Source organism: Nematolebias whitei, chromosome 12 (genome assembly GCF_014905685.2).
Source record: "Nematolebias whitei isolate Nwh7 chromosome 12, NemWhi1, whole genome shotgun sequence".
Lineage (NCBI taxonomy): Eukaryota > Metazoa > Chordata > Actinopteri > Cyprinodontiformes > Rivulidae > Nematolebias > Nematolebias whitei.
The window spans coordinates 28,868,220-28,890,695 of record NC_056509.1 but is presented as its reverse complement, the minus strand read 5'-3'; the positions used below and the strand labels follow the sequence as shown (position 1 = coordinate 28,890,695).

At 41.8% G+C, this 22,476-nt stretch overlaps 2 protein-coding genes across 5 annotated transcripts in view; one reads left to right on the top strand and one right to left on the bottom strand.

Moving 5' to 3' along the window:
- Positions 1-2,806, top strand: part of LOC119418505 (A-kinase anchor protein 7) — a 57,384-nt gene extending 54,578 nt beyond the window's left edge. For all 4 annotated transcript variants that reach the window (XM_037685799.1, XM_037685798.1, XM_037685797.1 and 1 more), the window contains one exon: positions 2,291-2,806. In XM_037685799.1, the coding sequence (XP_037541727.1) occupies positions 2,291-2,511 (221 nt within the window). In that variant the 3' untranslated portion in view covers positions 2,512-2,806. The remainder of the gene's footprint in view (positions 1-2,290) is intronic.
- Positions 2,637-22,476, bottom strand: part of LOC119417864 (mediator of RNA polymerase II transcription subunit 23) — a 71,053-nt gene continuing 51,213 nt past the window's right edge. Inside the window, exons 19-20 of the mRNA XM_037685119.1 lie at positions 3,898-4,080; positions 2,637-2,701 (exon numbers count right to left, since the gene is read on the bottom strand). Coding sequence (XP_037541047.1) covers positions 2,637-2,701; positions 3,898-4,080 — 248 coding nt within the window. The remainder of the gene's footprint in view (positions 2,702-3,897; positions 4,081-22,476) is intronic.

Here is a 22,476-nt window from a genome sequence, read left to right as displayed (position 1 = left end):
TTTGTCCCGAGCTGCTGTTCCCAGAAAAACATTCTCCTTGTTTTAACCCAGTATGACTTCAGGCACAGTTCCTGTCCAAACATTTCATAACTTTGGAGATTTTATTTTCTGAGAGCTGAGCTGTTCACTTTCCAAACTTTATCCAGTTTGAAGGTGACAACGGGTCACGTATTTTGACATACACCCATGAGAAGATTGGTCCAATACAGATCCTGGTTGTCACTCCAGATACAGAGTGTCTGCATTTCCAAGTGAAGTGAGCTAACAGAAGAAAAATGTAAATCAAACCAAAACTGCATCAATATCAGTTCTAAATACATATATCCAGGGATTTTGTAGGATTATAGTCGAGCGCATGATTAACCAAGAAAACCAGATATTTCATCTCTAAAGTCAAACTCCAGTCTGAACTCCAAATATCAGATCTCATATATTTCAAATTATTTCAGACATTTCTTAACAATAAGCAACATGAGTCCATTAATCAGTACCAGTCTTTTTCAATAATGTTACTTTTTCTTAAGAGTTTCTTCCTGTAATGATTGTTTAAGTTGTTCAAATGTTTGTCATTTTATTATGCTTGTGACTTATCGAACTCTTACTGTGTGCTATGTTTACTCTTTGCCCAGGTCCCTCTTGCAAATGAGATCTTGATCTAAATGAGGTTTTAAATCTGGTTAAATGAGGGAAATGAGATGAGACCATAAGACTGAGCCGAAGCATCATCAGCAATGTCGCATGGTGCCACTAATTTGTTTGATGATATTAAATGCATTTTCTATGTTTTTTGAATAACTCAGACTGTACTTAGAGTTAACTATAATCCTACAAAGATGCTAAGTGGGCTCCAGCTCACATAATTATTTTTTTTATTCTGGGCCATAGTGTTTTATGTGTTTATATCTGTCATGATCCACTGAACACATTTTACTAAAGCTTGTAGACAGTAGTCAATGGATGTTCATCTACAACCTGTTAGAGCAAACTCAGTTCAAGATGGCCGCCAAAGCCAACTAACTGGGCGATATGTATTCCTGCCAGGAATTTTAGGCCTTTAATTGTTTCGGAATCAGAACCAACTTTATTGTCATTGCGCAGTTAGGCACAGCGAAAATAAATTTCAGTGCAGCCGTCCAAAGTCGAGGGTAGACGGAGGTGCACGGGGGCTGCAGCTTCATTGTGAAGCGCTGCCCTTATCATTTAGATGAGAAAAGGGACGAGAAACATGAAGAAATAATGTTTAAAAAAGGTCTCTCACACTGTGAGATTGTCCGTGAACACTTGAACACTGCCAGAAAGTTCCGTAGTCCTAATTAGATGGTACAGTGTCTATCAGTCGGCTCAGCTCTGATAAGGGTCCACAGATGTTTTCGGGGGGATGGGGGCAGGAGCAGAGCTTCGTGATTCACTTACCCTCCAGAAGCCATGTGAGATAAGTTGGTCTATCCAAGGCCAAGCGGAGAAGCCATATTCAGATAAACAATTGTTTTGGGAAAGTCCAACTCTACTGATTTCATAGTTTCTGCTGGTACACTCAGTGGCAAATCCAAACAGCCAGATTTGTGGTCATTCTGTCGGTCCGTGCTTGTAACCTTTTCCAAGGTTGATTCCTTCATGCCAGCGAGTTCCGGGCTCGCAAAGCATCTGAGTCTGGGCGCTTGATGCACGGTACAATCCTTCACATAGGCAAGCAGACTCACCATTGCCAAAAACTGCTGCAGATGTCTTCCTAATTTGTCGATATCCCAGGTACCCACCGATTCCAAAAAGAAGATAATCCTGTTGTTGTAATCCAATTATGTATGTGTCGTGTGTCCCTTCAGGGCATGAGGGTTCTCCTGAACCCTGTCTTCTCGTCATGAAAATTTTTTATCAATTGCGTTGAGAGACCAGCTGATCAGATCCATAATTTATGATACAGAAGATGTGTAAAGAGAGGCACTGAGAAAGATTCACAAGACAAGAGCAAAAGCAGAAGGGAGGCAGGAAAGGGAAAAGAAAGTGTCCGTCTTTGTCGAGAGCAAGTCGGGGGGGGGGGGAAAAAGTACAGCAAATGGTGGCTTTTGTGTGAAAAATGCGTTCCAGTTCTGTTGTGAACTTTAGTTTTTAGGTTTGTCTGTTGAGTTGGTTTGTTGGATTCTGTCAGTGTTAGTGTTGCTGGTTCTGATTCCTGTGGCAGCTGACAACGTCTCTGATCATTGTTGGGACCAAAATTAACTTTTAAATTAAAGTTTGTGTCCACGTTGCCGCTGCAGCACTTTTATCGCATCTTTTATTTGTTTTTCCTCAGGTGGGCGTCGCATTTCTGAGCCCGATGAGGCGGAGCTTCTGAGGGTCAGCAGGCGATTGGTTGAGGATGCTGTCAATCGCGCCCTGCAACAATACAAACAGGAAACACTTCAAAACGGGGGCAGGCCTAACGCGGCAACGGTGCAGCCCCCCGGAAACACCGAGGACACCTCTACAAAGACAGACACTACAGCCAACTCCTCCACAGACAACAGGAAGTGATGTCATCGAACGGGGGCGCATGGACTGGAAAAATCCAGCAGCTTAGAAAACATCAACCAAGCCTGACGGCCCAGGAGAGAAGATCTGCGCTCAGAGGCTGAATCAGATCCGAACAGTCGGCCCCATTAGCCGACCAGCTCCACCCAGCCGACCAGCTCCACCCAGCCTCGCGCTCCGACCAACGCTCCACCTGAGCCGAACAAAAAGCTCCTTAATCGATCGTAGCTCAACATTCGGCTGCTTACTCCGCTGTGAAACATCCAACAGCAACGACGGGATATATTTTTACACAGGCAAACACAAACTGCCCGTTTAGAATAATGATTATATTTTGTAGAAAGTTTGTTTCACCGTCACCTGCACTTAAACAATCTGTAATAAATCGTTGTAGGTGAGGAGCGGGTTTTCTTCCTCTGTTTGAGATTCAGTTCTGTTCTTATCATCAGCCGACGGCCCGATCTGCTCTGACTGTTTTAACCCACCGGGTTCTTCCAAGTTCAGGATGTTGGACTCTGCTCTGTGTTGGTTTTACTTCATCTGCCTGTGTTTGGCTGATAAGGATTTCCTTTTACTTCCAGCATTTTTATCACACGTTTCAGATGTTCCCAATTAGCAGCTGCAGATAAACCCTCCGTCAGCTGATCCTTAGCTGCTGTCTAACAGTGTTGTTAATGGAGTTTGGCCCTCTCTGAGACAATAAGAATTTTTAAAAAAATGCTCCTTCAGTCTAGGCTTCAGATTAATTACACCAAAAACACTAACTTTAGCTGGGGCAGCAAACTGAGAACGCTTCGAAACAATAAACTTACTCAGAAAGTCGCCGAGAACTTGATCCGTGCCAAAACTGACACGAGTTTGTTTTGTCGCTCGCTTTCCTGCGCTTTTTTAAAATGCTTTTGCTTTTCAAACCGTTGATCCCAAATGTTGTTTTTTTAGTGATTAATTCTTTATTTGTCATTTAGATTCACAGAGTTTGGAAGTGCTCTGATCACGAGGTGTTGCTTTGGTCCTGTAGTTTTGGTTGAAGCGAAGCAGTTAAACTCACCATCGTCAGGTTTGGAACAAGAGGAAGTGCATCGTACAAAAAGTTTAAAATCATTGCAGATTTCTTTTTGTTTTTAACGTCTTGGACATGAGGTTGTCAGCTGATGGTACAACAATGATATAAATGTGATTATTTTTTAATTATTTGCTTTGCTGTTAAAGCAGGCTATATTCCTAGTTAGTAAAAATGAATTTATGTTAAAACAAAAAACAGAATGTTGGATTTTTTTTTTATTTTTTTTTTAATGATAAAATATCTGTTTATATTTTTGACGACCCTGAAAGCACAACTGTTTTTATTTTTACTAGTTCTCAGAACTGTTTGCTGTTAACTCGACTCACCTTCACTGAAAGCGGCCTTCCGTCTCTGAAACAAAAGTGTCGTTCTTGTTTTGCCGTTCGGTGCTCGGCGTGACGAGGCACCGGCGACACGTTTAGCCCGTGTGGGGGCAATAAAAGCCTCCTTCACTTTGGGGATCTGCCGCGGTCTCTTAAATGTCAACCTGTCGCTCAAGCTTTGGGCTCCTGTGTGGGAAAATGTCCACCGTAAGACATTTAGTGTTTCACTCGTTCCGAGACGAACAGTTCAGTCCCTGTGAAATCTGTTTGGAGCCGTCACTCACGCAGCACAGAAACTTGTCTTAAGGTGGATTTTAAAGACTTTTCAGTTTGATCTTTTACTGTCACCAGATCCTTAATCTCCATGAAAAATCCCCTTTAATCCACAGTTTGTCCTGTCGGCCTGTGTGTTGTCTCTGGACGTCCATGAGTGTGTGTGTGTCTATCTGGATAACCCATGACAGCGTTTGACGCCGGCTGTTGGAGCGTCTGTACAAACTAGCCTGCCCTGTTTGTCTTTCCGTGTGCATCTCCACACGTATGTTGAGCTGTGTGGGTGCGATCTTTGTACTGCGTGTTGTAAATCTCGTCCTGCCATGTTTGAACAATAAAACAGGATGTGAGATACTAAACCAACATTCTCCTGTCTTGTGTTCTGGGTGTAAATGAAGCTTGATCAGGGTCGCTGCAGATGTTTAATTTGAACGAGACAGTCCTGGATGGAGCTGAGGTACTGTAAAAATACTAGTGCCACATTTTTATTTTTATTTTTAACAATCAGCTCTTTAGAAATATGCTTTTATTTTTATCAGGTTGTAAATGTTTGCATCTAAACAGTTCGTGCCTCATTTTGCTGTTAAACGTTACTAAATTTAATTCAGCACTCACACTTTGTATACCCACACGTGTTGGTGAGTAAAGAGAGAGGAGAGACAAAAAAAGGTTTTGTTTTATAAATATAAACATCTTGAAATTGATGTTTATTCAGTGTAATGTGAGAAAAAATAAAAGTATTACTACAAATTCTAAATAAAATAAAAACATATCCCCAAAACAGAAATAAAAAGGTTACCATATTTTTTGGCCTATAAGTCGCAGTTTTTTGCATAATTTACATGCCCTGCAACTTATGCACTGAAGCAAATTATTTTTTTATTATTATCCATATTTATAAACCAATTTTTGGCTGAGATATGACCGTTTTCATTCATTCTGACATTAAAAATATTGAACACTACCATTTTCAGCCGCTAGATGGCAGTCCAGTTGTATGGCTTGCCATCACGTCATGTAATAGGTAAAAGTGGCTCTTACTGACACAATCGGCTTGCTATAGTGAGCTCGCCTGGAGCAAACCTCAAATCAAGGTGCTCCCTAAAAAACAGGTCTCTCTTGAAAATGAGTTCTCGTGGCTCAATGAGACTAACCTGGATAAATAAAGGCTAAATGAAATTTCGCTGCGCTGCCCCAGGGAAATGCAGCTAATTTGATCATTAAAGTGCATTTATTAAGTAAAAGTTCAACTGCGACACACCTTTACTATAATGTTGAGCAAACAATTGTTTTAGGTGCTTATCTTGTTAAATTTAGAAGAAATGTGCAGCATTCTTCCTTCCTTGATGAGGATTCAGTAAGTGATGGGGAACATTCTCAGCTACGTCCAAACCAAATTTCAGCTCAATAAATCAATTGAGTTATATTCAAATTTGAGTTTTCTGAGGTAGCTGTGGCAGCCATGTTGCACCAAAATGGTTCCCAAAACTATTCAGTGTTTTGTTCAGAGACCTCTTTCCTCTGGTCATGTGACCTCGCTGTGGCAGAGGCTGTTAGAACTTCCATCAGACATTTTGAATGAGAAAAAGTGTGTATTTGTTTACAAATTACGTCACCATGGTAACTCAAAACACCAATAAAAGTATAGCACACATCACAGTGCCGAGGCAGTCATTTTGATGTAAAATTTGTGGGGGTTCACATTGCGGTTCAGGCTGCATTAAAGTTGATAGAAGAGCAAGACCCTTTTCAGGTGGCAGTCCCCAAGTCCAGTTTGAATCGAGGCTCATTTAACTCACCGAGCTCCAGAAATCCTTTGTTTCTGTTTATGAATGAATGCAGCTCAACTGTTTATTAGGCTGAGAGCTAATCAGCCAGGAGTTTCCCTTGCAGCTGGTTTGACAATAAGTTTGGAGTGTTTTTAACCAGAGTGCAGCCATGAAGACGCTGAGTCCTGCAGCAGGACTGCCGTCAGTAATATACTGGAGGACTCCTGACATTTTACACACAACAATCTTCCATTTCCTGACATTTAAAGTAAATACTTTGTATTTGCTCAGATGGTGGTAAACACACGTAAAGGACACAGTGTTGGATGAGTTTGTGTCTTTTCTGTCTATCAAGATCACCTTTCAATAAATGGAAGGCGCCTCGGTACAATCCTCCACTGAGCTCCCAGACTTCCCAGCTTCCCTCCTAATGTGAGAAAATGTTGCCTCGCGGGGAGTAATGTGATCGTGTGATTTATTCATTGGCTGACCTATCCGCGATGTTGTGCAGTGACAGCTTCACATTCGGTGTGATTCAGCAGAACTTGGACAGAACCAACAGCTTGCGACTGTCGACGAGGACGAGTGCGGGTAGAGGATCACCAAAACCACGAGATTGTTCACCAACAGATGGTAAAAAATACTAAAAATCACACCCGAGTGCTCACATTCAGAGGCAAACATAGATGATTCAGTAATGTCACGATGAGGTTTCAGGAAAAACAGACTTCAAACAGCATCTTGCACGGCTTGTTAGAAAATACATGTAAATTTAGAAGGTTGCACGACCCCTTAATGCTTCCACAGCTGCCGTTTTTACTTGTGTGTGTTTGTGAAAACCTGATTCACTTCAAGCTTATTTTTACTTTTTTAATTCTTTCTGTGCTACCAGTCAGTGCTGTGATTTTTGCATAATATGAACTCATAAATACAGAAAACATCTCAATTCTTGTGTGGGATGTTGGATAAATTACCGTAATTTCTACCGTACCTGTTCCACCGGCTTATAAATTGCATCAGTCCAAATATGTCTAAACAAGTGGAAAAATCCATAAATATGTTGCTTCGCAGTATACGTTGCATCTATTATGCATCACCGCTGACAACTCGGAGATGTGGGCCGGTGTTGTGCCAAAAATCGATGGGCTGCCAAATGGCGGCCGCGGTAGTGTGCATGGGAGGACTTCAAGAATTTAACAAAATTAACACTTAAAAACAATTATTTGTTTGCTCAAAATTATAGCAAAGGTGTGTCTCAGTCTAACATTTGCTTAATAAAAGAACTTTAACGGTCATATCAGCTGCATTCGCTGCCTCGGTGCTCAGGGAGCGCGCAGAGGGAGGTAAAAAAAAGAAGGACGAGTGCTGCTCGTTTCTTCGAAATTTAACAAGTTAACCACCTAAAAATAATTATTTGTTTGCTCGAAATTATAGCAAAGGTGTGTCTCAGTTGAACTTTTGCTTAATAAATGCACTTTAATGGTCAAATTAGCTGCGTTTCGCCGGGACGCTGCAGTTGGTTTGACTTGCTCCAAGCAGCGAGCAGAACGAAGGTGGGAATATGGCAAGCCGATTGTGTCATTAATAGCTGGTGAAGATTCTCAGTCATCCAGGACATGGTAAATTCAAAAAAGTTCAAAGAGAAAAAAAACAAAGTATAAAGTAAATTATAATAAATAAAGTCCAGTTATTTTTGTCTTGGAACTTTTTTGAATTTGTCATTATAGTCACGATTACCTATTAATATTACAACGGCATGCCATACTGCTACTAATACTCTGCTGCCATCTAGTGGCTGAAAATGGTACTGATTTTTTTGTCCAGTAAGAATGAATGAAAACAGCCATTTCTCAGCCAAAAATTGGTTTATAAATATGGGGAAAAATCCATAAATACGTTGTTTCGGCCTATAAGTCACAGGGCATGCAAATTATGCAAAAAACTGTGACTTATAGGCCGAAAAATATGGTAATAAGACATAACCCTGAACATTCATGGTGTGTCCAAGGACCACCTTGACAAAAAGAAAACTGACTGAATACTCAGGTGTACATTAAGAAGTATCTGCAGTGTCCGTTTAGCCTTTTTCAGTTTTATATGTGTATAAATGTTGTAGTGCATCGAGCTCTGTAAGGCATCACTCACAGCGTCCGTGGAAGCAGAGTTATCTTCAGATTTCTGGATAAGAGAAAAACCTGAGAAACAAAAGGCGACTGCTTGGCCTGGGTCCATGTTGTGTAACGCAGGTTGTTCTGCAGAGTGCTGGCGTGATGTTTGTGTGTCGGCACGCTGAAGCCCACAGGGTTGTTCTCTGCTTCATCCCGCTTTTCTTCTCCATTTTTTGTTTTCTATTTCAGTCTCAGTTTTCGGCTCCATCTGCCTCCGAGAGCAAACTTGTTCCTGAGCTGGAGTTTGTAAATCTTCGGCCTGTGTGTGTTACCATCTATCATTTTTCTTACATAACGTAACTTCCTGTATCAAAGGCTGGCTACAGTTTGCAAATCCGAGCAATACTGTAAAATATATTTTAAAAAATAAACGACGGCATCGAGGCTGAAGACTGGCAATTATTTATCATCATATTAATAGTTGGAAATAGAAGGGTGTGCAGAGGGAGGAGGAGGAGGAGGGAGTAATTATCTGTGGTGAAGAGCTCAGCTGGGAGGTGACACAAACATGACTGGAATATGAACAGCATAACACCCCCACCACCACCCACCTCCACCCACCCACAGACACACAGAATCCATCTAAAATAATGATGTTGTCTCTTTGTATCATGAATGACAGAAATCTTTTCAACCTTCAGATAAAACTTAGATTCTAAAAAAATGAGCCCGTTTCATCCATCTGGAGTCTGAATCAAATGGTCTCCAGGTCCTGGTCCAGGTCCAGGTCCTGGTCCTGGTCCTAGTCCTAGTCCTGGTCCTGGTCCTGGTCCTGGTCCTAGTCCTGGTCCTGGTCCTGGTCCTGGTCCCTGACCCTGCCTCGTCGTCCTGCTCTGAACACATCAGACTCAATAAGCTGGTCGGCTTCAGCAGAACCTTGGACCTTCTGAGTGTTTAACTTGTTTTTTGTCCTTCGGCTGGAGGGTCAAACGTCTCAACAATAAAAGGACCTGTCCACATGACCTGACTGAACATTGTTGGATTTCTTCACCTGGATTACTGAGCATGCACTTTGATGTCTCCTCAGCCGAGTTAACAATGTAAACGATGAAATCCAGATTAACTTTGTGTCGCGTGCTGCTTCAGTCTTGAGTTTGGACTATTTCCGCTCAGTTTAAATCTAAAACTTCTTGCCTACTTGTGTAATAAAGGTCATAACGTCTGACTTTTTCTACTTTTAGACAATTATAATGGAGCTGGTGATCAGCAGACAAGATATTCAGGAGTAGAGACGCTTGAGAGGCTGGAGGCGGGGGCTGGGGGGAGTCCAGAAGCGTGGTCTAATGAAGGTGGCAATCATTTTAATGAATTGGATTTTCATGCAGCAGTGGAGAATGAAGACGGTTTGCTCATACTTTCAGCAGAGTGGTGCACAGTGTGTGTGTGAGTGTGTGTGTGTGTGTGTGTGTGGGGGGGGGGGGGGGGGGTCAGTGTTGGCTCTTGTAAAAAGCTGCAGGTTTTAGAGCACCCCCCTCACAGAATAAAGCCACTGAGCTCGGTGGAAACATCCCAGGCTTCAGCGTGAGCATCAAACGAACCTCAGGTGTATTTTTGTAGTTTTCCTCCAGTGTGGGTGCAGATGAGCATCTCATCGAAATACTAAACATTTCTCTCATCATTTCCTTTAATAACCTTAGATTTATTGTAAAACATGCATTTAAAGTTCAAACAACTTAACATTATTGTGTCTTATTATACGTGATGACCTTTATGTTACACATTGCTGTATCTGTTTCTACAGACTGACACAACATTCTATTTGTGTCTTTGTGTGTCTGTCTGTTAGCTAAATATCTCACTAACCACGTGATAGATGTTAATGAAACTCTCAGAAAAACGTCAGAGGATATGTTTCGTCAACTGATTACCTTTTAGAGTCATTTTAATACAAAATGGCTGCCACAGCTAATCAAACGTAGCAAACACAAAAACTAGTTTAACTCAGTTTGTTTAAAATACATTGAGATAAAATTTGATGTGGTGGTAGCAGAGAGTCAACCCCAACAAATATTCTGAGAGCGAGTAGATTGTGCAAGATCTTAGCTCAAATTTTGGTATTAACCATAGGAGTCAACCATGTTTGTCTGTTAGCAAAATATCTCATGATCCACTTGATAGATGTTAATGAAACACTCAAAAAATAATCAGTGGGTGTTTATATTCAACTGATTAACTTTTAGAGTCATTCCAATTCAAAATGGCTGCCACAGCTAATCAGCCTTATCAAACACATAAATGACTATAACTTTGTTAATTTGACATAAATTGAGAGACATTTAACGTGGTAGAATCATAGTCATTCTGAGCACATACTCTATAAAATGTGCAGGATATTTCCCTCAAACTTGACCAAATGAAGTCTTTATTTACACCTTAAACACTTTTTGGAGTAAAATAGTGGAAAAAATCAAATTTAGAATCAGTATTTTAAAGTCTGTCTTCAGCATCGATGGTCAGAACAGAACCACCGACGTGTTGTAAAAAAAGCAATGCGCTGACAAGCAGGAAAAAGAAGGCTGATTAATGAAGATGCTGACAAAGACTTTTTTCTGAAGCTGCCGTGAGGCAGAGACTCTGACACGGCAGCCATTTTTATTCTGGACATACTCGTTAAGATTGATCCTCGGCTGATAAATCAGATTCATATTTTGTTGTGAAAGTGACATTTTATTATCATCTAAACATCTGAAGTCATGAAAGGAGGGCAATCCTGTAACTGCCTGTGCATGTTTGTTAGCAAAATATCACATGAACCACTGCATGAATTTTAATGAAACTCTCAAAGTAATCACCTCTAAACTATATAATTTTAACCTTTTTTTTTTTAACCAGGTGGGACATTAAGAACAGTGTCAGCCAGGACTGATTAACTTCTGGAGCCAGTTCAATTCAAAATGGCCGCCTCAGCATATGTACTTGAGTCAACAATTATAATATTTCAGTCATTTTTACAGATATTGAGCTGCACTTTGCTGTGATGGTATCTGAGAATACTTTGAGCACAAACTGATGGCATGAAATATTAGTTTAAAACATCTGAATTAACTACAGTATGAGTCAACACTGTTTGTTAGCAAAATATCCCATGAACTACTGAACAGATGTTAATGAAACTTTCTAAAAGTAATCACTGGATTTACGATTACAGCTGTTTAACTTTTGGACTCAACCTGATTTAAGATGACCACTATAGCCAGTCAAAATGAACAAACACAAAAATGTCTGTAACTCAATGAATTTGATACATTTTTAGCTAAACTTTAGTGTGGTAGTCGCAGAGAGTCATTCCCATCAAATAATCAAACGAGATGTTTGTTAAACACGTTGGCATGAAAGGAGGCGGGTCACGTGCGTTCCTTCAAACAACGCTTCGTTTTAACGTTGGTTAATGTTTTTCATGGGTAAGGCTGCTTTAAGATCGTGTTCAGTTGTTCAACAACAATTTCTGAAGTGTTGGATTTATTGAAATTTCACTTTCACACATCCGACGGCCTAGTTGTGATTTGACTCGTCTGTTTCAGGCCTAATTTACAACCAGCCACAAAGGAGTGGACCCCAGGCGTCCTGAGTGTTTGGTTCTGATCAGACATGTCTGCACGCAGCCTGCTGTCAGCCTCAACATCTAATGTCTGCATCAAGGTAGACTTGTTGGTTTTTTTTTTTACCCAAGATGCAACATCAACCAGAAAAGGGTGTATTGCTCTCGTCGGGTCGAGGGTGAGGTTCTGCCTCGAGTGGAGGAGTTCAAGTATCTCTGGGTTTTGCTCCTGAGTGAGTGAAGAATGGAGCATGAAACTGACAGACTGGTGCAGCGTCTGTAGTATTGTGGACTCTGTACTGGTCCATTGTGGTGAAGAGGGAGCTGAGCTGCAAGGCGAAGCTCTCTGTTTACTGGTCGGTCTATGTTCCGACCCTCACCTGTGGTCACGAGCTCTGGCTCTCTGACTGAAAGAATGAGATCATGGATACAGGAGGTTGACATGAGTTTCCTCCGCAGGGTAGCTGGACTCTCCCTTAGAGACAGGGTGAGAAGTTCAGTTATCCAGGAGAGACTCAGAGTAGAACCGCTGCTCCTCCACATCGAGAGGAGCCAGTTGAGGTGGTTCGGGCATCTAGTAAGGATGCTCCCTGGGCACCTCCCTAGGGAGGTGCTTGAGGCACGTCCAACGGGGAGGAGACCCCGGAGAAGACCCAGGACACGCTGGAGAAACTATGACTCTCGGTTGGTCTGGGAACAACGTGGAGTCCTCCCAGAAGAGCTGGAAGAGGCGGCTGTGGAAAGAGATGTCTGGGCCTCCCTGCTCAAGCTGCTGCTCGACTTCGGAACAAGCAGAAGATGATGGACGGATGGATGGATGGATGGATGGATGGATGGATGGATGGATGGATGGATGGATGGATGGATGGATGGATGGATGGATGGATGGATGGAAGGAAGATGAAACATTAGGGCTTTTTTTACGCTGTGTCTGACCTGATCAATGTCATGTCCACTGTCTCTTGTGCCTGCTGTCTTCTGAAGCCCAGAGAGGGTCTTTGTTGCTGCTCTCACTGCCTTAGACCCCACCCCCACCCCAGTGTTTGCCATAATGTAAGGCTGGTTCATCCCAAAGATCCAGTCCCCAGGCACAAAGAGAGTAATATTGTGTATGCTGTTCAGTGTCAGGAGGGTGATCAGTCTTACATCGGGGAAACTAAACAGCCACTGGCCAAAAGGATGGACCAGCACAGAAGATCAACACCATCAGGCCAGGACTCTGCGGTCTACACTCATCTCCAGGCCAGAGGTCACTCTATCAGGGATGAAGATGTTCACATCCTGGACAGAGAGGAACGACGGTTTGAGAGAGGAGTAAGGGAGGCCATCTTTGTGAAAAGAAACCGTCCATCATTAAACAGGGGTGGAGGCCTCCGTGTTCAACTGTCCCCCTCTTACAATGCTGTGATTGCTGGTATCAGTCAGGGCACTAACGATCCATGTTAGACTGATGGTCCTCCTTTTACATGTGAACTAGTTTTGTCTGTCACCAGCAAACTGGTTGATCCACTATGAGAAGGTGCTATTTATAAGATTGAGTTTGTTGCAGCTCCTCAGACTGAAGAAGTCTTTTGAATTAAAGATGAAATGTTTCAACAAAGAAGGATCCATCCAGAGGGCCTGACTCAACCTTGTTGGATTCATCTACCTGGATTATTGAGCAGCATCGGGACACTTTTAATGATTACAGCCCGGATCATGACATAAACTAATTTTTGAGTCAATTCATCCTGTGGATTCATAAAGAACAACACATGGAGTTAAATTGTTCATGTTTCTCCAACAGAGGCTGAATTAAAATATGCTGCTGTCTGTTTTTTGAATCTGTCCCACACAGAAGCTCTAATCTGCTGACAGACTGACAACAATCAGCCACACACAACTATTCCAGCAGGCAGACAGCTAGGAAGTGCAGCTTGTAGAAAAACAACACACTTCGGTCACTGTTTTGTAAACTGGGTGATTCTGTAACTAAAGAACCGTCAAATTAAACCTTCAGTTGTGTAATAGATTTTAAACTAGGTGTAAAACGATGACTCTTTAGAAGTATTAGACCAGGAAATTATTATTTTTTTCTTGAACAGCTCATTACTGTGAGCAAAGCAGATCAAGACAAACACGAATCTTTGAGGCAGATTTTAGACATTTGGAGTCAGGAATGTTGGAGCGATTCCTCGCCACAGACCAGATCTCAGTTTGAACATATGTTGAGAAGATTTTTAGCCAAACTGATTTTCTTCTTGGACGGTTTCACTAGAACCACATCCAGCCCAGTCCTCCTCGGTGATCAGTATTACACTCTAGTTCTTATTTACTAGAATTTAATGTTGGTTGCTGTAGAGAGGTTTGCAGTAGTCAGTATCTTACCTGCCAGGACAACTGGCACCAGTTTAAAACACAATTATGACTGATGTCACCGCATGTTATTAACAGCACTTTCCTGTCAGCTGATATCAGTTAAGTGTTCGTTAAAGTTAAAGCGATGCTTCGCAAGAAAAGACTAATAATAGTGAACCAAATTATAAACACATTTTGGCTCACACTTTTCACGAGCTGAACTCAAAGATCCAAGACGTTTTCTCTCAAATACTGTTCTCAGTTTTGTGTAAATCTGTGTTAATGAGCACTTCTCCTTTGTCGAGATAGTCTGTCCACCTCACAGGTGTGGCATATCAAGATGCAGATTAGTCAGCATGATTGTTGCACAGGTGTGCCTTAGGCTGACCACAATAAAAGGCCACTCTAAAATGTGCAGTTTTATCACAACATGATGCCACAGATGTAAGTTTTGATGGAGCATGCTGACTGCAGGAATGTCCACCAGAGCTGTTGCTGTGAACTGAAGGTTCATTTCTCTACCACAAGTCATCTCCAAAAGCATTTCAAAGAATTTGGCAGTACTGTACATCCAACCAGCCTCACAACCACAGACCACGTGTAGCCACACCAGCCCAGGACCTCCACATCCAGCATCTTCACCTCCAAGATCATTTGAGATGAGCCACCTGAACAGCTGCTGCAACAATTGGTTTGTATAACCAAATAATTTCTGCACAGACTTTCAGAAACCGTCTCAGTGAAGCTCAGCTACATGCTCGTCATCCTCATCGAGGTCTCCACGTGACTGCAGTTCACCATCGTAACCGACTTGTGTGGGAAAATGCTCTCATTTGATGTAGTATGGCACGTTGGAGAGGTGTTTTCTACACGGATGAATCTCAGTTTTCACTGTACAGAGCAGATGGCATACTGTGTGTATAGTAATGGGAGGGTGAGCAGTTTACTGATGTCGACATGAATCCAGTAGCTGGTGGTGGTCATGTTATGGTATGGGCAGGTATATTTTATGGACAACACACACAGGTGCATTTTGTTGATGGCATTGTGAATGCACAGAGATACCATGACGAGATCCTCAGGCCCATTGTTGTGCCATTCATCCACGACCATCATCTCATGTTGCAGAAGGATAATGCACGGCCCCATGTTGCATGGATCTGCACACAGTTCCTGGAAGATGAAAACATCCCAGTTCTTGCATGGTCAGCATACTCACTGGAGTGGACATGTCACCCATTGAGCATGTTTGGGATGTTCTGGGTCTGCGTATACGGCAGTGTGTTCCAGTTCCCGACAACATCCTACAACTTCACAGTCATTGAAGAAGAGTGGACCATTATTCCACAGGCCACATTCAACAACCTGATCAACTTTATGTGAAGATGATGTGGGTGAGGTTTTATTGTGGTCAGCAATTATGCCATCTAATCAGCATCTGGATAAGCCACACCTGTGAGAAGAAGTGCTCACTAACAGATTTACACAAATTTGTGAGCAATATTTGTGAGAAAAAGCATTTTGTGTACATACATCTTAGGTCTTTGAGTTCAGCTCATGACAAACAAAAAGTGTTGCGTTTATAGTTTTGTTCAGTGTAGGTCTAAGCTTTTAGGAGGAATAACAAAAATAATGATCAGCAACTCATAGATTAGTTATTTTCTCAGTTATTGCACTCGTTACTTTACAGACAGCATCCTCGCTAGTTGTTCAACTCTTCAGCTGATGATTTCGGATCAAAGTGAGTCTTCAGCCAGAAACAAGTGAGATGGCAACAATCAACACCAGCTGAAGAACAACAGCTTCAGCTGTCATCTCTGTTCATTCCCCCCCCACCCCCCCACCCCACACACACACACCACTCCTCTTCTTCCTCGTCTGTCTGGTCCTTGCTGAAGATCTGAGCTCATAAGAGAGGAGATCAAATGAAAAGGTCAGGGGATTATTACAAACACGACATACTTTTGGCTGGCGAAGGCGAGCAGACGCCAGACGCACACACCACCCAGACACATCCGGTTACCATGGCAACCGCCAGATGAGGCGCCGGAGAGCTCTGCTTGTGTTTTGTGTTCAGCTCAGGGATTCCTATTTAACACTAACTGAATGTAAAGGCTTGAGAGTTAGACTGCTGAGTGGAGAACACAAGACTGAGTGCATGTGTGTGCGCACGCACGAGTGCCAGGTAAACAAAAAGACCAATGATGCGGTCTCCTTGTTCAGGGAAATCTTTAATGGGAGATTAAAACAAACCAGCAGGTTCAGAGTGAACCTGGAGCTGTTCAACAGGGAGGAAACTTGTTTTAGATTTTCTGAATCTAAAACTGAGCAAACAAACATCTGTAAAGCATCAGATGAGAGCAGCAAAGGTTCGGCTGTCTTCAGCTGTTCTTTATTCACGATTCTCCTCGTGTGTTTGTAATGGCCATCTTCTAATCCACACAAAGTGAACGCTGTTCTATTTGTGTTCATCCTGGTCAATTTATTTCACTTTGCAATCTGTTAAACCGTTTGAGGAGCACTTTATGAAAATATTGCACATTATATATTGAAGTTACTGAAAGTACAATGCAGTCGTTTGGCGACAGATAAAGAGAATAAAAGGTTTTCTGGCTACTTTAACTTTTAAATTTTGGGACAGATGACAACCACAGAAATTACATTTCCTGGGAAAATGCTGAATGACTGCATGGATTTGTTGAAAAAGCTGAAACTGAGCTGTTTTAGATTAAAAAAAAAAAACTGTAGCAAAAAACCAAAAGTAGCATAATGCTAGTTAAAAGCAAAAATGAGCAACTAAAGTCTGGTTTATAACTCTAGTCTTACGTCTCACTTACACTGACGCGTGACGGAAATGGTGTAGCTTCTGTCGGGTACCACCTGCTGACACCCCGTCTTGTACATAGCCCCCAGTCAGAAATATCTTGCAGGCTATGCGGCCCGCATCATGCGAGTGGTCAGAACTTCATGGGCACGTTTGTTTCTCCTCGACAATGAACACTCCATGACTAGACGACGTCTGAAACTATGACAGATCTGCTGACTTACATCTTGAAGTAAAAAACAAGCTTCACTTGGTTATGTCCTCCACCCCTCCCGGGGTATGGGCTGCCAAACAGATCCCCAGAGGCCTGTGCCATTTCCTCCAGTTGGCTCGTGATTAATCTTCCATCTTCTGAATCGAGGTCGCACCTCCAGATGTTTCTTGGTCGGCCTCTTCTCTGTTTGCCTTCAGGGTTCCACCTCAGCGCCCGTCTGGTGATGTTTGACGGTTTGTGTAGCATGTGCCCTATCCAGAGCCATCTTCTCTTCTGGAGTTTTTCTTCTACAGTTGTCCTGCCTTTAGGATGGAGTTACTGATGGTATCAGGCCAGAGTTTCTGCAGAATCTGTTGGAGGCAGCTGTTGATGAAGGTTTGAGTTCTTCAGGTGATTGCTTTCATAGTTCTCCATGTTTCAGCTCCATACAGTAGTATGCCTGCACGTTGAACAGTCTTGGCTTTGAGTGTAGAGACAACTTCCTGGATCTCCAGATGTTCATAAGCTGGAGAAAGGCTACCGTCCTTGCCTTAACATGTGAATCAGAACCATGACGATCAGTGAAGCTGCCAAGGTGGAGACAGACATCATTTCTTCTAAAGGGCTCTCGTTCAGAATGACTGGGTTGTTGTTGCTGCTGGGACTGGGTCCTGTGGATGTCAAGGTCAACTTTTGATGAAGTCAAGACCCCCCCTCCCCAAGTAGGTTGAACAAAGTCCATTAAATTCAGTTTCTCTGATAGAGGTCTTCGGCAGCACGGTGGCGCAAATGGTAGAGCTGCTGCCTCTCAGCGAGCGGGTCCTTGGTTCAAAACCCGGTCCAGAGGCCTTCTGGGTGGAGTTTGCATCTTCTCTCTGTGCATGCATGTGCTTTCTCTGGGTACTCCGGTTTCCTCCCACAGACCAAAAACATGCATGTTAGGCTGATTGGTAACTAAATTGTCCCTAGGTGTGAGTGAGAGAGTGAATGGTTGTTTGTCTCGTTTGTCTCTACGTGTCCCTGTGATGGACTTGCGACCCGTCCAGGGTGTACCCCGCCCCTCGCACAATGATTGCTGGACATGGACATGGGCACCGGCGACCCCCGTGACCCATAATAGAATAAGCGGGTAAAGATAATGGATAATGGATGATAGAGGTCTTCATGATCCGGTTGATGACAAGGCAGAAGAGAAATGAAGACAACAAACATCCTTATCGGTTGTCTGACACCCGTCTTCACCAGGAAACTGAGGTGCATGAAGTTAGTCAAACAATAGTTAAACACTAAGAGCACTAAAACTGTAGGTGAAAGCAAAAAGTAGCAAACAGGATACGAAAAGTAGCAAGAGATTAACTAAAAGCTAATGTAGCAAAAGTGTAGCTAAAAGTGTAATCACAACGGTAGCTAAAGCAGCTGAGAAGAAAAACAAAATGTATTTGAAGGAACTGGGGAGATCTCTATTTTCAAAGGGAAAATATTTTTATATAAAGTTAAACATTTTAAAAAATATAAAAGTAACAAACAGCAAAAGTCACAGCAGCCGACTTCTGAATGAGCTGGAGGTATTGATAAAGGCTAAAGCAGCACAAAGTCCACAGAAGTAGATTGAAAAATAAATAAAACATACAAAAAAATGGGTGTGGACGATTAATCAGCATGTAGCATATCAGAACATTCACTCATATGCAAATATTAACAACTGCAGACTTAAAATATATTTATTAAAAGATTGTTTTGAAGTCTTAAGGGTTTTTATGTACAAAGGCTCTGACGGTTCATTTCTACAGGTTACACTGTTGGTTTTATTGGAAACTAATGTAAAAAGTGGTGTTTTTATTCTATTTATTGGAAAGTTGTGCAAGTATACATCTCCAGTAACAGAGGCAAAATGGCAATAAGTCTGCAGCTTCCAGACTGCTTTACCAGGGTGACAGAGCAGGAATGGGTTTAAGACGGAGGTGGAAATAATCTGTGGAGCTGTAATCGATAAGAGTGACACATAATCTTGTCTGGGGCCGTCTTCAGCTCATAATCCCACTGGACCAGCAGGTTAAATGTAAAGCCGGTCTTCCTACACAATAAGAGCTGGAGCAGAACGACGAGCGCAGCTTCACTCGTCCGTGCTGTGATTTCTGCTACAGCCACCTCCCACAGGCGCACACGGTGCCACTTTACATTTAGAGCCCCGAGTTGAACGGCTGAGGCCCGACAGCGCCATAAACTGACCTATATCTCGGTCCTTAAGGGGATGTGGAGATTATGTGATGACTCAAGCGTGCACACACCGAGCAAAGAATGGGTAAAAAAATGGCCAGAAACATTAGGGGTGATCTGATAGAACTGGGCCTGACAGAGTAATCAGAAACTGTATGAAACCAACAAGCTGGTCTGAGGTTAGAAAATCCCCTTTAGTCACGAGTGGAGGGAGATTAAATCTGCTCCAACGTCACAGTGAAAGTCACAAGAGATACTCAAGTTTGATGTAATTAGGCGACAATGTATTTAAAATTCATGCAATTTATTTAACAGCTGACCTGCTGGCTGATGTGATGTAATGTCGAGTCGGTAAGGAGGAACTAAGTGATTCTCTCCGCTTTGTTTCAAGTTTTACTGGATTTCAAACCATGTGCTGCAGAGATACAAATGTGACCCGAGCTGGCAAAATGAGACACACAACGAAGAGTTATTTTCAAATTCTCAGTCTCTAGAGCTTCAAAATGATACGGTTTGTTGAAATTTAGGGATTTACCACCTGGCAACAAGCTAGTGTTGTTTACAAGAGGGACAGTTTGAAAACTGTTTTTATTGATCAGGAGGGATGCCCATTTCATATAAAGTGTAGTTGAGACCTGAGTGTCCGAGTCGAGTGATTACATTTTCTACTTTTCTATACAATCTTGTTGTCCTTCCTCCTAACCCAACATGTTTTGTATTCTGTATAAACAGTTTCCTGTAAATCCCAGTGCGCTATACTGTTTGGGTACATTTCCTGACGAATTTCCTGATGCATGCTCAATAATCCAGGTAGAAAAATCTAAAAAAGTTAAATCTGGTCCTCTGGACATTCAAAAAACAAAACAAAAAAAATGTAGTAATGTTTCGTCTTCCATCCGAAAGATTTCCTCAGTCTGAGGTGCTGTGTTCAGCTCAGTCTTATAAATAGCACCTTCTCAGAGTGGATCAACCAGTTTTGCTGCTGACAACCAAAACCAGCTGATCACATGCTCAAGAAGAACCATCAGCCTAACAATGGGTCATTAGCACACTGATGGCTGTTTACTGTTCACAGAGGGCTGAGTGATACTAGCAATCACAGCATTGTAAGAGGGTGACAGTTGAGGCCTTCGGGGTTTTTTGTGCTGAAACGTTTCGCCTTCGGTCCGGAAGGCTTCATCTTTGACTGACGTTTCAGCACAAAAAAACAAAACAAAAAAAAAAACTGTCCAGATGACCTGACTGAAAAAGGTTGGATTGTATACCTGGATTATTGAGCATGGACTTTGTTGTTTTCAACCAGTTTGACAAGACTGTCAACAAGGAAGAGGGCCGGCAATGGAGGAGGGGGCGTACTCAAGAGACCATCTTATCACAAGCAGAACTGGTTTGTTCCACTTTGGAGTAAGCTGTTGGGGGAAGAATCAGTTTTGTTGTGTTTCCTTCCAGACCGAAGACGAAACGTTTCAGCACAAAAAAAAGAAAGAAAGAAACTGTCCAGATGACTTGACTGAAAAATGTTGGATTGTATACCTGGATTATTGAGCATGGACTTTGTTGACCTGACAGGAAGTTTAGTCGTTCACATCTGATTCACCAGCAGGCAGCCAGATCAGCTTGAAAACCAAGAGTTTGGCACTTTGAGAAGAAACGGTTCAAAAGACAAAAGAATCAATAGATAGAACAATAAAAACAGACTGACTATTGATTATGTTGCACAGCGTTCACATTAAATGAAGAATGCTTGAATATATTTGAACCTTTTTATTATACAGCCTTTAATAAAGTAAAAATGTTTAATATAAAAAGTCTACAAAATAAAATATAACATATTAATTGAGAGCCATCATCAGAGCCAGAGATTCAATCTGTACAATTGTAGTGAACCAGATAACCTCAAATCTACCAGATGGACAGAGACTGTTATTTTCATTGATCTGAATAAGTCTGAACCATCTGATGAACTTTCTTTCTTGAATTAATCAAGCAGAAAAGACAATCCTTTATAATCATTGCTGTCTTACAAATGTTTTGATAATCAAATTGTGTTAGTTCACTCAATGCTTTACAGGTTGAAAAGAACGACTAATTTTTATTTTACATAAACAGTAAGTAATGATTTTTGTTCCTCATTCAAAGCAGAAATCACCTGAATATGCCTTTCTTGATTTCCTGTCTGAAATGAGCAAACTGTCGTAAGTATGTGAAAGGTTGGTCTTCGGTCAACTAAAATGTTTACTGAAGAAGAAATGTCATGTTTTACTTTTTCAGAAGATTACAAAGTGTGAGACTCCAAAAAGTCTGCTGCTTCTGCAATAATCTTTTCTGTATGTTAAACAAGTTTCATTCTCTGACCTCGACTGTTGATAAACAACTTACGTCAGAAACCACTCCTCTTTCTGGTCCTTCCACGAATCAGAAAGCTCTAAATTGAACAGGAAGTCGACCCAAATAAAATGTGGCAACTTCTCAGTTCATGTTAGAGTCCAAGAGTCTGGGAGAATGAGAAGAATTAAGAATTCCAGAATTCCAAGAGATTGAGAGTTCTGAGAGATGTTGGATTGAGAGCTGACAACAGGTCCGATAGTCCAACAGAATGAGCAGATTGAGAGTGCAGCCGGTTCTGAAAGTTTCAGAGCAATGAAGAATCCAGAGGTTTTGGGATTATAATTCTGTTTTGAACTAACCACGCACGACTCTTCGAGGATTTTAGCTGTTTTCAACGGAGACGCTGATATCAGTTGAAAAAGGATTCTTACTGAGCTGATCTATCATCAATCAGGTAACGGCCTCTTCTTCGACTAAAGTGTACCGTGGACAGGCTGGAGATCTGACGGAGCGTGCAACTTCTGGTCAAACAGATTAAATTCCCTCACACATTTCCTCTGTAAGATAAATCTCAATTTAATCTTAAACTCTTCTCTCTCATAAACCAGTACAGATATTTTTAGGAATATCTGAAGCAAAGTCCTCAAATCACCGCCGAGTGATTTGAAGTTCATTTTCTGTGAAACTGTCTGTTATTATTTTCATATTTTGCCAAATTAATGTAAATGTTTGATGTTAAACTTTGATTTTGAAAATAAATGATTCCATTCATTTGATGGGTCAAAGATAAATAACGTCTCTCGTTCACATTTCTGTTAAATTCAATGCACGGCATTTACAGTCAGAAAAATGAAGAACTCGTGAATATTGTATGCATATATAATTCATATATTGTGTCATACAACAGTGACACGTACCTCATGTACATCACTACA